At 67.3% G+C, this 13,092-nt stretch overlaps 4 protein-coding genes across 4 annotated transcripts; 2 read left to right on the forward strand and 2 right to left on the reverse strand.

Moving 5' to 3' along the window:
* Window positions 1–27: 27 nt before the first annotated feature.
* Window positions 28–2,973, forward strand: F751_0088 (125 kDa kinesin-related protein; the record flags this gene model as incomplete). The annotated part of the gene is made up of 8 exons (XM_011402213.1): window positions 28–106; window positions 261–484; window positions 695–879; window positions 1,149–1,440; window positions 1,615–1,677; window positions 1,934–2,030; window positions 2,242–2,305; window positions 2,466–2,973. Coding segments are annotated over 8 exons (1,512 nt in total), but the record flags the coding sequence as incomplete, so codon positions are not given.
* A 2,600-nt stretch (window positions 2,974–5,573) lies between these two features.
* On the reverse strand, window positions 5,574–6,315 carry F751_0089 (50S ribosomal protein L31, chloroplastic; the record flags this gene model as incomplete). The annotated part of the gene is made up of 3 exons (XM_011402214.1): window positions 5,574–5,827; window positions 6,022–6,151; window positions 6,241–6,315. The coding sequence occupies 3 exons, from the start codon at window positions 6,313–6,315 to the stop codon at window positions 5,574–5,576; spliced, it is 459 nt and encodes a 152-aa protein (XP_011400516.1).
* A 320-nt stretch (window positions 6,316–6,635) lies between these two features.
* On the forward strand, window positions 6,636–8,327 carry F751_0090 (G patch domain-containing protein 8; the record flags this gene model as incomplete). Its single annotated transcript, XM_011402215.1, has 5 exons — window positions 6,636–6,769; window positions 6,928–7,240; window positions 7,450–7,518; window positions 7,701–7,879; window positions 8,207–8,327. 5 exons carry the CDS (start codon window positions 6,636–6,638, stop codon window positions 8,325–8,327), a joined length of 816 nt encoding a protein of 271 aa, XP_011400517.1.
* Window positions 7,279–7,563, reverse strand: F751_0091 (hypothetical protein; the record flags this gene model as incomplete). Its single annotated transcript, XM_011402216.1, has 1 exon — window positions 7,279–7,563. The coding sequence occupies one exon, from the start codon at window positions 7,561–7,563 to the stop codon at window positions 7,279–7,281; it is 285 nt and encodes a 94-aa protein (XP_011400518.1).
* Window positions 8,328–13,092: the final 4,765 nt, after the last annotated feature.

Below are 13,092 nucleotides of genomic sequence, written 5' to 3' on the forward strand. Positions count from 1 at the left end.
CAGGTCTTCCCCGGCGACACCTCCCAGGAGAGACTGTACGACAGCACCGTGGCCCCGCTCGTGGAGGAGATGCTGGAGGGATTCAACTGCACCATCTTTGCCTACGGTGAGGTCCCAGGGTTCTGCTCTCGTAATGCCTGGCTTATGCTTGTTGATTGTAATGCAGAGTGACACATCTCACTTTGCACTGCCAAGCTTCCACGTGGCAGGACTTGTGCTGAACTTCAATCCCCCTCCCTTCCCGACTTGGTCAATTGCAGGGCAGACGGGCACGGGCAAGACCTACACCATGACCGGGGGTGATCTGGCGCAGGGCTCGGCCGAGATGACCGACTCGGCAGGCGTCATCCCACGTGCCATCCACCAGGTTTTCTCCTACCTGGAGTCCCTGGGGGCCCAGGAATTCACGGTCAAGGCCTCCTACCTGGAGCTGTACAACGAGGAGGTCACCGACCTGCTGGCCCTGGGCAGCGAGCCGCCCAAGGTGGAAAAGAAAGGGGGGGGAGGAGGGACTGGGGTGATGGCGCACATAGGTCTGCTCTATGGAGTGTAGAATGGGAATTCGAGGGCAATAATGAGGATGCATGGCCATGCTGGCAGAGAGGGGTGGACATCAGGCCGTCTGATGTAGATGTTTGCCCCTCGACCCCGCGCCCACCCAGCCAAAGGGCTCCCACCACCCCCACCTGACCAGGTGCGCATTCTGGAGGACCGCACGGGCGTGGTGCTAAACGGGCTGGAGGAGGCCCAGGTCCGCTCCGCCTCCGACATCTTCAGCCTGCTGGACCAGGGCACCGCCAAGCGGCGCACGGCCGAGACGCTGCTGAACAAGCAGTCCTCCCGCTCTCACACCGTCTTCGTCATCACCGTCAGCGTCAGGTGTGTGTGGGGGGGGTGGGGCGAGGGGGGTGTAGAAGGTGCAGCCTTGGTATGGAAACCTAGCAGGCAATTGGTGCCTCGCGGAGCCCCCTTCACCCAATCTCGAGGGGATTGCATCGCTTGGCACCATGGCTCCAAAGCAGCCCGGGCAGCACGATGAGACCGCTGATGGTCCCAGCGACACCCCTTCCTCGGTGCATATCCCAAACACTGTGTCTTCACCCTTCAGCGAAGTCGTCACGCACAATTTTCACACCCACTTCCAACAGGGAGATCCTGGCGGAGGGCGAGGAGGTGATCCGGGTGGGCAAGCTGTACCTGGTAGACCTGGCCGGCAGCGAGAACATCACGCGCTCGGGCGCGGTGGAGCAGCGCGCCAAGGAGGCCGGCAACATCAACAAGTCGCTGCTGACGCTGGGGCGCGTCATCACCGCACTGGTGGAAGGCCAGGGCCATGTCCCCTACCGCGACTCCAAGCTGACGCGCCTCCTGCGTGACTCGCTGGGAGGGCGCACCAAGACCTGCATCATCGCCACCATCGCGCCCACCGTGCAGTGCCAGGTGGGGGGCTGGAGAGTGGGATGATTAGGGGGGGGTGGGGGCGCGGGGGGATGGGGGTGGGGGCGCGGGGGAGGAGGGGGGGGGGTGCAAAGTGAAGGGAGGTGTTGAGGGGTTCCCACTTAACACACCCCCGGCGGACAATACCCGCACCTGACGCTGCCCACCCATCCACAGGAGGAGACACTGTCCACGCTGGAATATGCGCACCGGGCTAAGAACATCAAGAACAAGCCAGAGGTGGGGTGTAAGATGTGTATTAAAAAGGAAGGCAGGATGTGCCTGCCTGGATTGGGTGACTGGGGCAAAGGGGGTGTGTCTGCATCTAGGAGGAGACAAGAAGGAGGCCGTCTCTGTGTCGGCAAATGGCATGGGTGCCTATAAATGTTGCGTGGGGTTAAAAAACTGCAGGCACGGGACAAGATCTTTGTTACACGACGCTGCCTGGCCCAGCTCGCTCAGGCATCCCCTTCCCTCCCTCCCATCATCAACGCAGATCAACCAGAAGATCTCCAAGACCACGCACTTGAAGGAAATGAATGTGGAGATCGAGAAGCTGAAGCTGATGCTCAACGCCACGCGCGAGAAGAACGGTGGGCGCGTTACTGGGGCGAATGAGCTGGACGCTGCTCAGCATTTGTGGGAGACCTGGTCGTGGAGGGGGAATCAGGCCATTCAGGGTGCCACAATTTACAAGCAGGCCCACCAAGTAGGGGTCTGGCCTGGGGTATCAATACACCCTTGGAGACATGGACCCCATGCCTGCCAACATTCGCCCTACGCTCAACGTTCGCCTCCCCACAGGCGTGTACATCCCCACCGCCCAGTATGATGAGGAGTGCGAGGAGAGGAAGTTCCTGAACGGCAGGTGGGACTTGAGAGCTTGGCGATGTAATGCTCTTGGAACCCCTTTTCCAGAGAGTCTGCTGTGCAATGCAGCTTGCCTTGGCAATGCACAATAACAACCTGGCTTGCTCTGAGCAGATCTACGCCCTCTTTCCTACAATCACACTCACTCCCCGCGCCAGGGTCCTGGAACTTGAAGAAGCCGCAGAGGCCAGCGGCGCACAGCACGAGGCAGAGAAGGCTGAGCTGGCCGCCGCGGCCGAGAGTCAGCGCCAGGTCCTGGAGCAGCGGCTGGAAGAGGTGGGAAGGTGTGGGGTTGTGAGTGGCTGGGTAGAGACGAGGGATGGCAAGCCGAGGAACATGTGGTTGGGGAGCAGCATGCATGAGCAGGAGCGGAGGAGAGGCTTTCGAGCACAATCCACGAGGAGAGGCATATGTCTCAGGGATGTGAAGCCTGCAAAGGGCTGCATCACAGCCTCGCTCGTCCCCTTGACGTTTCACAAAGCAGGTCGAGGCGGCGGCTGCCGTGCTGCGTGGCGAGCTGGAGGAGGCCCAGGTGCGCATCGAGGAGCGCGATCACCTCATCCTCTGCCAGCAGCGGCACGAGGCGGCGTTGGCAGGTGCGGGGCAGTGTGTAGGAGGGGATACGACGGCACCTTGGTCGTACCCGCAGGACTTCCTGCAGCATGATAGTCGAGGCACCGCACCGTCCGCATCGCGACCCCTCCTTGCTGAAGTACCTCGGGCTTCCCACCCAAAACACCCACCGCCGTGCCACACAATTACCGCAGACCACGCCTCGCGGCTGACGACAGAGCTGACGGCCGCGGCGGCGGACCTTGCCCTCCTGTTCACTCGCGTCGAGGCCAAACAGGCGCTGGAGGACGGCAACTGGGAGGTGGTCAGCGGGCTGCGAGCCCGGCTGCAGGAGCGCGTGGCGACGGCGCGGACGGCGCTGGAGGCGGGGACGGCGCGGGCGGCCCAGGCCACCCAGGAGGCCGGCCGCATGTGGGGCGAGGAGGCGGCACGCCGCGCCATGCGGCGCGAGCGGCTGGCAGCTGACGAGGCGGAGGCCGGTCGGGCATTGGACCTCATGTCGGCGGCGGGGAGCGGGGGTATGGAGGCCGCACGGGCAGCTTTCGAGGCTGCCGCAGAGGCGGCGGCTTCCGCGCGCTCGGAGCGGCTGGCCGGCGCGCGGACGGAGTGCGAGGCCGCGCGCGCGCGCATGGCGGCGGCGGGCGGCGCCGCGGCCGCCGAGCTGGCCCGGGTCGAGGAGCGACTGGGCGAGCTGGCGGGTGAGGCCGCCGCGGCCGCCGCACGCGACCGCGAGGGGCTGGAGCAGGTGGCGGCGGCGGGGGTCGAGGGGCTGGCGGCCGCGGCGGCCGGTGCGGGCAAGGTGGGCGAGGCCGCGGCGACCGCCTCGGCGGCGTCGCTCGCCTCGCTGGAGGTGGCGAGGCGGGAGCTGGCCGAGGCGCTGGCCGCGGGGCGCGCGGAGCTCCTGAAGGCGCTGGCCTCCGCCGCCGGCGAGTTTGTGAGCGGCGCCGAGGCGCGGCTGGAGGGCGCGGCCGCCACGCTGGCGGCGCGCATCGAGGGCGATGCGGCACGGACCGCGGTGGTGCTCGCCGGCGTCCAAGAAGGCGCCACCGATGCCGGTGCGAGGCTGGACGCGGCCGCAGAAGGCGCGCGGGAGGCCGCCGACGCGGGCGCAGCGCGGTTGGGCGCCGGCTTGGAGGCTACGCGGGCCGCCAACGAGGCGTCCCGCCTGGCCTTCAGTATTGTGGACGGCCTGGCCGGCCAGGCAGCGGACCAGGCTATCCAGCTCTTCGGCGACAACACCGCGGCCGAGGACAAGGCCGGCAGCGCGGCGCGCGAGGCTGTGGACCGTGCGGCGTGCGACGCGAGCGAGCAGCTGGCCGCTGCGGCCGCGGCGGCCGCGCACGTCGGCGAGGCACGGCATGCCGAGGCCGGGCGCCAGCTGGCGCAGGACGAGGAGCGCGCCGCTGCCCTCCAGGCTCTCAACGCCGCCGCCGACGCCGCGCTGCGCGAGACGGCGGCGGCCGTCGGCGACGGCTTGGCGGCGGTGCAGGCCGACGCGGGGTCGGCCCTGGGCACCAAGTACCAGCTGGACGCCCAGAAAGGTGCTGCACCGGAGTGGACAGGGTGCCGACGGGGCGCGAGGGTGGTTGCCGCCCTCCCACTGGAACAGAGGCTCATCACCGACCCCGGACACCCCTCACACTCCCACCCTCCTGCTCCCTCTCCCAGGTGCGGTGCCGTGCAAGAGGACGCGGTGGGTCCCCTCCGCCGGGCAGGTGGCGGACCTGCGCACTCCGGCCCACCCCCAGCTGCTGGCCGCCCTCCACGCGGCGCGGGGCGGGGTCGCTGGGACCGAGTCCCAGGGCGCGGCCTCGGTGCCGGCCACGCAGGAGGTCGTGCCGCTGGAGGCAGAGCCCTCCTCGTCGCCGCGGGGATCCGAGGAGGGGAGCGAGGAGGCTGCGCAGGGGGAGGGCATGCACGGCGAGGACGACCCCGGGGAGGAGAACCGCGACGCAGGTGTGTGTCTGTGCGTTTCGGGGTGTCGCCGCCCCGTGGCACTTGCGTCTGCAGACCGAGGGTCGTCGGGCAGAGGCCCCCAGCATGGGTGTGCCGCGCGTAGCGCAGTGCAGCGTGGCGGCAGGTGTGCAGCATCCCTCACCCACCCACCCCACCCTCCGGCCCAGGCAACGCACTGCCGGCGCTGGGCGTCGACCTGCCGACCACGGGGCTCAAGCTCCCCACCGTCGTGTCGCCCGGGGTGTCCGGGGTCAAGAGGGGCCGCCCGGGCACCTCCAGCGGCGCCGCCACCCCGGTGAAGGGGCGTGCCTCCCCGAGGGCCAGGGTGACCTCGCGGCGTGGCACGCGCCGCGCCGCCTTTGAGGTCTGAGGCGCACCTTCTTCGGCATGACCTTTCGGCTGGACCAAGTTTCCCCGGCGGCAATGGCGCCTCTCGGCCAGACCTCGGCTCCCCAGGAATGGCCCTCCCGGACACTCAGGCGACGGCTGCTGCGGCAAAGGGTCCCCATTCCCACCCCTGAACAATCTTGCGAGATACATCCACAAACGCTCTGGACCCTCCATGCGGTGCCTCACAGTGCCCTGCACGACCCACTCTTGCTTTGTTGACACACCCCACGTCCCTGACTGCCTCCCACGGTCGACAGCTCGCCTGAAGGGGCATGTACCATTGCTTCACACAATGCCGCCCAGGAGCAGACGAGGGTAAGCTGGACAGGCGCAGGGACCGCCAGGCACTACTTCTTCTTCTTCTGCTTGGGCTTGACCACGGGCTTGGCGGCCACCGCTACACCCTCATCATCACTGTCGTCATCCAGCGTGGCGGGGCGGGCGCCGCCCTTTCCACCAATCACCGTCTCGCCTCCGGAGATCTTATTGAGCGCCTCCAGGCCCGCAAAGCGCTTCCGGAACCGGCTGACGCGGCCCTCGTCTGTTACCATGGTCGAGTTGACGCCCCGGTAGAAGGGGTGGTTGCCAGACCAGATCTCCACTGCACACGAGGGGCAGGGCTTTTTATTGGTGAATGTGGGATGCCGTGCTGCCTCCCTCTCGTCACTGGCTCTCACATTGCAATACTTGGTGGAAGGCCAACGACATTGATAAATGAAAGAGCAACATGCACATTACCTTCCTCCTACCAAGGCATGCGTCTGCAATGTGCCACATGTGCCAAGCTAATCTCACCTGTGTAGTTGGGCTTCGTGCCGCTGGTCACAAGGACCTCCTCTCCGTTGCAGATGACCCGGGATTCCTCAAACCATTCGGGATGGATGTTCTTCTTGGCGCAGGCTACGTGAGACGGCACACACCGTCCCTGCGGGGGAGGTCCCGTGGAAGCAGAGTCGGCACGAATGCGTACAGCGAGAGGGACGTCAACGCACCACATACACAGCACATACTCACCCGTGGCGCCGTGTGCACTTTGGTAGGCCGAAGCGCAAGCGCATGGCTGCTGCCGAAGGCCACCGCCTGCTGCATATCTTATCCTGAGGTGGCACTCCCCCTTCCGCCGCTTCCCGAGCTTGGCCCCGGCAGATTATCAGAGTTTTGTTTGAAGTCGCGCGGCGGAGCCGACTTCGTCGCGGTAATGCGGTGGTGGGGGTGCAGTATTACGATCGTGCGGTGGGATGCGACACCCCCCTCATCCCACCTCGCGCGCGCGATCGGCCCGGCCATCAAGCGGACTGCAGGACTGCATGAGGAGTACCCTTCGACGAAGCTGAAACAAGTTCTTCGAGTGCAGGTGCAGTCTACCTCGAAATATGGCATAAAGGCGGGCTTGAGATCCAGCTAGTGCGATGCAGGGAGGCGTCCCTGCCGTGGTGGACACCCGTCTCCAGGCTGGGAGGGGGGAGGACTTCTCTGCGGCGAGGAAGAGGAGGGAGATCGATGAGCTGGCCGAGCTCGCAAACCTGGACGATGACGACTTCAGGTCTTGGCATGATTCCAGGCTCGGAGAGTCCTTCGACACCTGCTGGCAGGGTCTTCCGGGACCCCTATGGCAGAACCGATGCCACCACTTCCCAGAGGCCAGTCCCATGAACATCCCTAGTACCTCCATGCGTCACCACGCCCCACGACCCCATGCAGGCTTCCGATGGATCACAGGATAGAGGACGGCATGGACTGGAGTGCCACCCAGCGCATCTCCCTGGCCGAACCCCTCCCGGCCCACAACCTGGGCTACCGCCTGCTAGAGCGCATGGGCTGGAGGGGGGGCGGCTTGGGGGCGCGGGGCCAGGGCCGCGCGGAGCCCATCCCCCTGGAAGCCGGGGACAACGGCGTGCGGGCGGGGCTGGGACGCGGCGAGGTAGACTCACAGTACACAAGCGTTTCAAGCCGCCGCGCACTAGAGGTGGAGATGCAGGCAGACGAGGACGAAGGGCGCCGAATACGGAGGGAGGTGCGCTGAGAACTGACGTTACGTCTTGGGTGTGGGTTTCATGTTGGTGAAGTCCTACGGTGGTGGTGGTCTCTGGGCCAGCTAGGCTGGAGATTCCTTGGAGGTGTGGTTGACCTCGTGTTCAAGACACCCTCTCCATCTCTCACAATCTTTGCCTGGCTGGGCGCTCTTGGTCCCTCCCCCACACATCCCCTCTCTCGCCCCCACAGGCCGAGTCGGAGCGCGTGCAGCTGATCCGGGAGGAAGTGGTCGACATCCTGCGCACCTTCTTCTGCGAGGTGCTGTGCGACGGCGGTCTGCATCGAAGGAGGGTTTCTGCGCATTGAAAGCGGTCAAAGATCCCGCCGACCAAGTGGCCACATGGGCCTCTGGATGCCCAGCATGCGACTCCTGCCAGGAGGCACGGCCAGACCGTGGCCCCCCCATTCAGAAATGTCCTCCCTTCCTCCTCCGGTCCCAGATATGCAACAAGCAGTACCAGACCGCCATGCAGCTGGACGAGCACCTTTCCTCCTACGACCACCACCACCGCAAGCGCATGGCGGAGACGCACGCCATGCTGGCCGCGCGCGGGAAGAAGGACCGCGACAGGCGGCGAAGGAAGGAGGCCGACAGGGAGCTGGCGGCCCTAACGGAGCAGTGAGTGGGACAGCGCCGAGGTGATAATTATATGTCTACTCCAGCATGTGCGTGTGTCTTGTGGCGGGACAACGATGCCCCTGCCCAACACTCCCCGCACGCATCATCACACAGGTCTTTGGCGGCAGCCAGGGCGGCTGGCCTATCAGGGGCTGCTCCGCCTTCGCACCCAGCAGCGTCAGGGCCGGAGACTGCATCCGAAGCTTCTCTTCCCCACCCACCCTCCACAGCTGCACACGACATGCCTCCTCTGCCCTCCGACCCCGACGCTTCCCCCTTGCCTCCTATACCACCACCTCCTACCCTCCCAACACCCCCGCCCCCCAGCCTGCCCGCGGAGCCACCCCCCGCCCCCACGCCCGGCCTCAGCTTCAAGGCAAAGGGCGCTCTGGGCCGTAAGGCCCTTCCCAAGAAGGCGGTTTTTGGTCCTGACTCCGACTCTGACTAGTCAATGTTCCAAAAATGGGTGGCAGTGAATGCTAGGGAGCACACGCTAATGGGGAGGCATCTCTAAGCGCAAGTACAGAGCGAGGAGCAGCGGGGACTGAGTGCTGTCGGCGCGGGGGCACTCTCGGATTGCATTGAGCAGGGGGGGAAGCCAGGCACGGCGGCTGGCACCGGGGACCGAGGTCCCCATATCTAGAGGAGAACGACCCGGCGGTGCCTGCTGTCCGCGCCGTGCCGTGCCCCCTCCACACACTCACAGGATGAATGCACCGGGTGGGAAGAAAGGGTGTCTCGCTGAGGGACGCAAAAAGGAGACGAGGAAAACGAGGGGGGCACATCACAGGGCGGTTCCACAGGGAGGGAGCGACGCCTGGGGAGCGCATGATCCCAAGGGATTCAGTGTGTTCTCGGGGACTGGACTGGGTCTGCCCGCCACGTGGGGTGTCGGTCAGTCGCCGCACACCCAGGTCGGTGCATGGCAAGGAGGGTCGACAAGTGGTACGGTTGGAGGAACGTCGACACTGGCAGGCATCGATGCACACTCGGATGGCGGCAGCGTGTTGGCCGCCACCGCCTCGCTGCTCGCTCTTATTCATGCAGGTCGCTGCTCGTTCGTCTGGGAGGTCCATGGACGGACGTGGATCTGAGGCGCCAAAAACTTCCCCGTGGCTCCACCTCCGATCTCAGGGCGCCACGACGTCCAGGCCCAGGGAGGAGGGCAGCGCGCCGCGGCGCGCCAGCTGGCGCGCGCGGCTGCCGCCCGACCCGGACCCCTGGCGCGACATGCGCGCCGCGACGCGCCGGCGGCGCGCCAGCGGCGTCAGCCCCGCCAGCACGTTGGCACTGTCGTCTGTGCAGGCGTGTGCGGAGGCGGCTGCAAGGCCAGCCGCCTCCGCGCCGCCCGGCGCGGTGCGCTCCTCCAGCAGCGGCAGGCAGTCCTCCGCCGCATCGTACAGCTCGTCGGCGCAGGGCGGCGGGGGGGCGCCCGCCGCCTCCAGTAAGCGCAGGCTCGGCGAGCGCTGCGGAGCCGCCGCGCTTTCTAGCGCCACGAAGCTGACCGAGCGCGAGCGCGGTGCAGAGCGCGGCGTCGATGGGTTCTTGCCGTTTGCGTGGAGGGACTCCGGCACCGGGGGGTCTGCACCACCTGCAGGGCGGTGTTCAGCCCGCGCCCCTGACCCCGCCAGCGCCTCGGCTGCATTGGCTTCAAACGCCGCCGGCCCCTTGGCCCCCTCCTCCTCCCCCGCCTCCCCACCATCCCCCGCTGCCTCGGCGCGCTGGCGCGCCGCGGCGCGCTCCCAGGTGGCGACCTGGTGGATGCAGGCGTCCAGCGTGGCCTCGATGCCGCAGTTGCACTGCACCGCCGACAGCTTGGCCCAGGCCGCGAGCTCGCCGGCGCGCGCGCCGGCGCGCAGCCCGCCGCGCCCGCCGCCGCCGCCGGCCAGCACGTCGCGCGCGTGGCGCAGCGCGTCGCCCGGGCTGATGGTCACGTCCCCCGTCCACTCCGCAGCGAGCGCGCGGAGCAGGGGCACGGCGTCACCGACCCCTGGCGCCGCCTCCAGCAGCTGGCGCGTGCGGTGCTTCAGCTCGGCGCCCAGGGCTGCGCCCGGCCGCCCCGCCGCTCGCGCGGCGCGCAGCAGCGGCACCACCAGCGGCGAGGCCTGGGACACAATGAAGTGGTTGGCGCTGAACATCTCGCTCACCGCGTGCAGCGGCAGGGCGGCGGGGGCGGGGCGCGGCGTGGCGCCCCGCCGCGCCGCGTCCACGCGCACGGGGCCGTCGGGGCCGAGCGCCACCAGTCCCGCGCCGGCCGGCGCGGCGCCGGTGGCCGCGGCCACCGCGCTCCACACGAAGACGTGCGGCGCGGTGAGGTAGTTGAGCAGGCGCGGCGGCGCGCGCGGGCCGCCCAACCCCGCCACCGCCAGGTTGAGCACGCGGCCCGTGGCATTGAAGGCCTGCATGAAGGTCAGGTCGCCCAGCGCGTGACGCAGGCGCAGCAGCGCCGCCTCGCGCCGCGGGTCGCTCGGGGTGCGGGTCACAGCGGGGGGGGTGGCCGGGGGCCGATGTGGAGGCGCCTGCATAGGAAGGCGCACTCGAATCGACCGCGTCGCCCCCGCCGGGGGACGCATAGCAGCCGCCGCTGAGCGCGATCCGCAGCAGGCCGCCCGCGCCGCCCAGTTGGCCAGCAGCGGTGGAGAAGAGCGCGGCATCCACTTCGTCCAGGCCGTTCAGCAGGCGCGCCAGCTGCGCGTCGTTGCGCGTGGCCATGAGCCCACACACTATGGCCCCCGCACCGGTGCCGGCGATGACGCGCGGCAGCATGAAGTGCTCCAGCAGCGCCCGCACGACGCCCAGGTGGAACCCGGCCACGTCGCCAGAGCCGGTGAGGACGAGGGCGGTGCGGCCAAAGGCATGCCGCGTCTCCCTCAGGAAGGTGGACCGCTGGGCCAGGGGCAGGTCGCCGCAGGCCGCCACATCCTCCAGCTGGCCCTTCACCTCCTCGATGTACTCCCGGATGGGCTCAGGGCAGACGGGGAAGAGGTCGTGCAGGTCGGGCGAGGTCATGCCGCCCAGGTCGCGGAGCAGGTCGGCGCGCAGCGCGAACATCTGCTCGCCCAGCGTGCCCAGCGCGCGCACCTTGCGCAGGTGCGCCACCTTCTCGCGCAGCAGGCGGCGATCGTAGAGGCGGGCCTCGGCGCGGCGGCGCGCCGCGGGGTCCGCGCCACGCGCCGCGTCCAGCTTGGTCGCCAGCACGCTCCACTCGAAATAGGACTTGGCCTCGGACATGCGCAGCGCCAGGCGCGCGCGCACGCGCGCGCCCTCGTCGCGAGCGTCCGCCAGCCGCCTGCGCACCCCCTGCACCACGCCGTACCCGACGCACGCGGCTGATGTTTTTGTAGAGGGAGGGGGGTGGTGGGATGGGGTGGGTTGGTGGGAAGAGGGGGGCGGGGAGGCGTGGAGGGAAGACTGCGGCAGTGCAACGACATCCTGGGCGAGACATGCTCCAGAGACCTCAGTACAGCAAGACCCCCACGATCGGGGTCTTGCTGTACTGGACTGAACGCGGAGCCGCGCTGGCGGTGCGCTCGGTCTGCCAGGCAGGCCTTGGAGAGGGCTGGGCAGGGCCCTCCCGCCAAGGCCCTCCACCCCACACACAAGGTGGTGGCAACGTGTCCGGGGCCCGACCGGGCCCTCGGGGTCCCTCCCCCATGGTCTCACCTGCAGCGACATGCCACCTACGCACGTTGACCAGGCTGTACCGACTCAGGCTCTGCAGCCAGGCCAGCTGCACGGGGGCGCTGAGGTATCCGAGCACGTACAGCGCTCTCCGGAGCAGGTCCCTGGTAACCTGCCATACGCTGACTCCGAGGAGGAGCTGGCCGCTGACCAGGTTTTGTACGGGGTTGAGAATGCCACTCAGGGACAGCACGATGCGGGCCAGGGACACATTGAGCAGGAGGCGAGTCACGGAGACACTCGACGGAGCGGGCGAGGGGGGGCTACCGAGGCCCGCGGACTTCCCCTGGGCCTTCATTTGCTTTTCAACAACAGCACATTGTAGTCTTGGGGCCAAATGGGTGTCGGAGCCATATGCTTCGCACGAGCCGAAGATATGTCGCTACCGGGCTTGCGCCGGTTGCACAGCTGCTTCCCGCGAACGGGATCTGACTGGCGCAGTTGGTTGCCTCTAATGGCGAACCAGAGGGGGTGGGAGGGCGGGAGAAGACTAAGCAGGGGGGCCACCAAATGCTGTGGGACGAAGTGCATTCTCAAAAAAGCACTTGGTTAGCATCAGCATGTTGGCCGCTCCGTTCACGTCGCGGTTGACAACATGGACTCTGCAGCCCTTGTTGACACACCGCTTGGTGTCCCACACGTCCACCAGCTTCTCCTCGCCATTGCGCACCCGCACGTACTGGTGGGCGTGCAGGGTGGCGTGACAGGCGCAACACAGCTTTGATGACCTGTGTTCGTCGACCACCACCACCACCCTGCACACCCGCCGCAGGCGCCGCAAGAAGCGTATCCAAGGCCCAGGCGGAGTACCCCGCATGATGCCCCCCCGGTCCTGGGCCGACCAGTTGCCCACGCCGACAATTGTAGTCATGCCGGGGGGAGCGCGGAACTGCTCCGCCAGCCGGGTGATTGCCCGCTCCCTGCCGACGTAGGCCTGGTGCCGGAGCTTCCGGAATGGCTTCTTGTCCCGGTGCCAGGCCAGGCCCTCTCGCAGGTCTGGGACGATCTTCGCGACCCGCGACAGGAGCACCTCTGTGCTCGCTGTCTTATAGGAAGGGCACCTGCGGGAAGAAGGGTTTGAGCAAGAGGGTTGGTACAGTTGGAGCGATGCGAGGTGTCGTGACACAGTGCCTGCCCCTGCGAGGCATACCCCTGCATTAACTCCACAAACCAATCACCACTCACTGGTGCAGCTTCTTGACATAGTCCGGGGCCTTTGCGTGCCACTTCGCAATGACCCCCTCCCGCCGCTTGGACCCCGACATGGCGTGGAATTCCTTGGAGGAGCAAGATGTCACGTTGGCATGTTCATCGATAGCCGTGAACATCTTGGTCCGCCCGGGTCCGATGCCCACATACATGTGTACCTTGGCATCCTCTGGAGGAGGGTCCCGCCTGCAAATTTTAGCGGGGGGGGGAGGGTGAGTCATGTTGTGGGAGCGCGGCACGTGTGGGTGGTTGGTGGGTGAGTGCGTAGTTGCGTAGGGTGGCGCACTTTGCTGCTGGTGTACACCACATCCACAGTCACTGCC

Source organism: Auxenochlorella protothecoides, assembly GCF_000733215.1.
Source record: "Auxenochlorella protothecoides strain 0710 contig938, whole genome shotgun sequence".
In the NCBI taxonomy this organism is placed as follows: Eukaryota; Viridiplantae; Chlorophyta; class Trebouxiophyceae; order Chlorellales; family Chlorellaceae; genus Auxenochlorella; species Auxenochlorella protothecoides.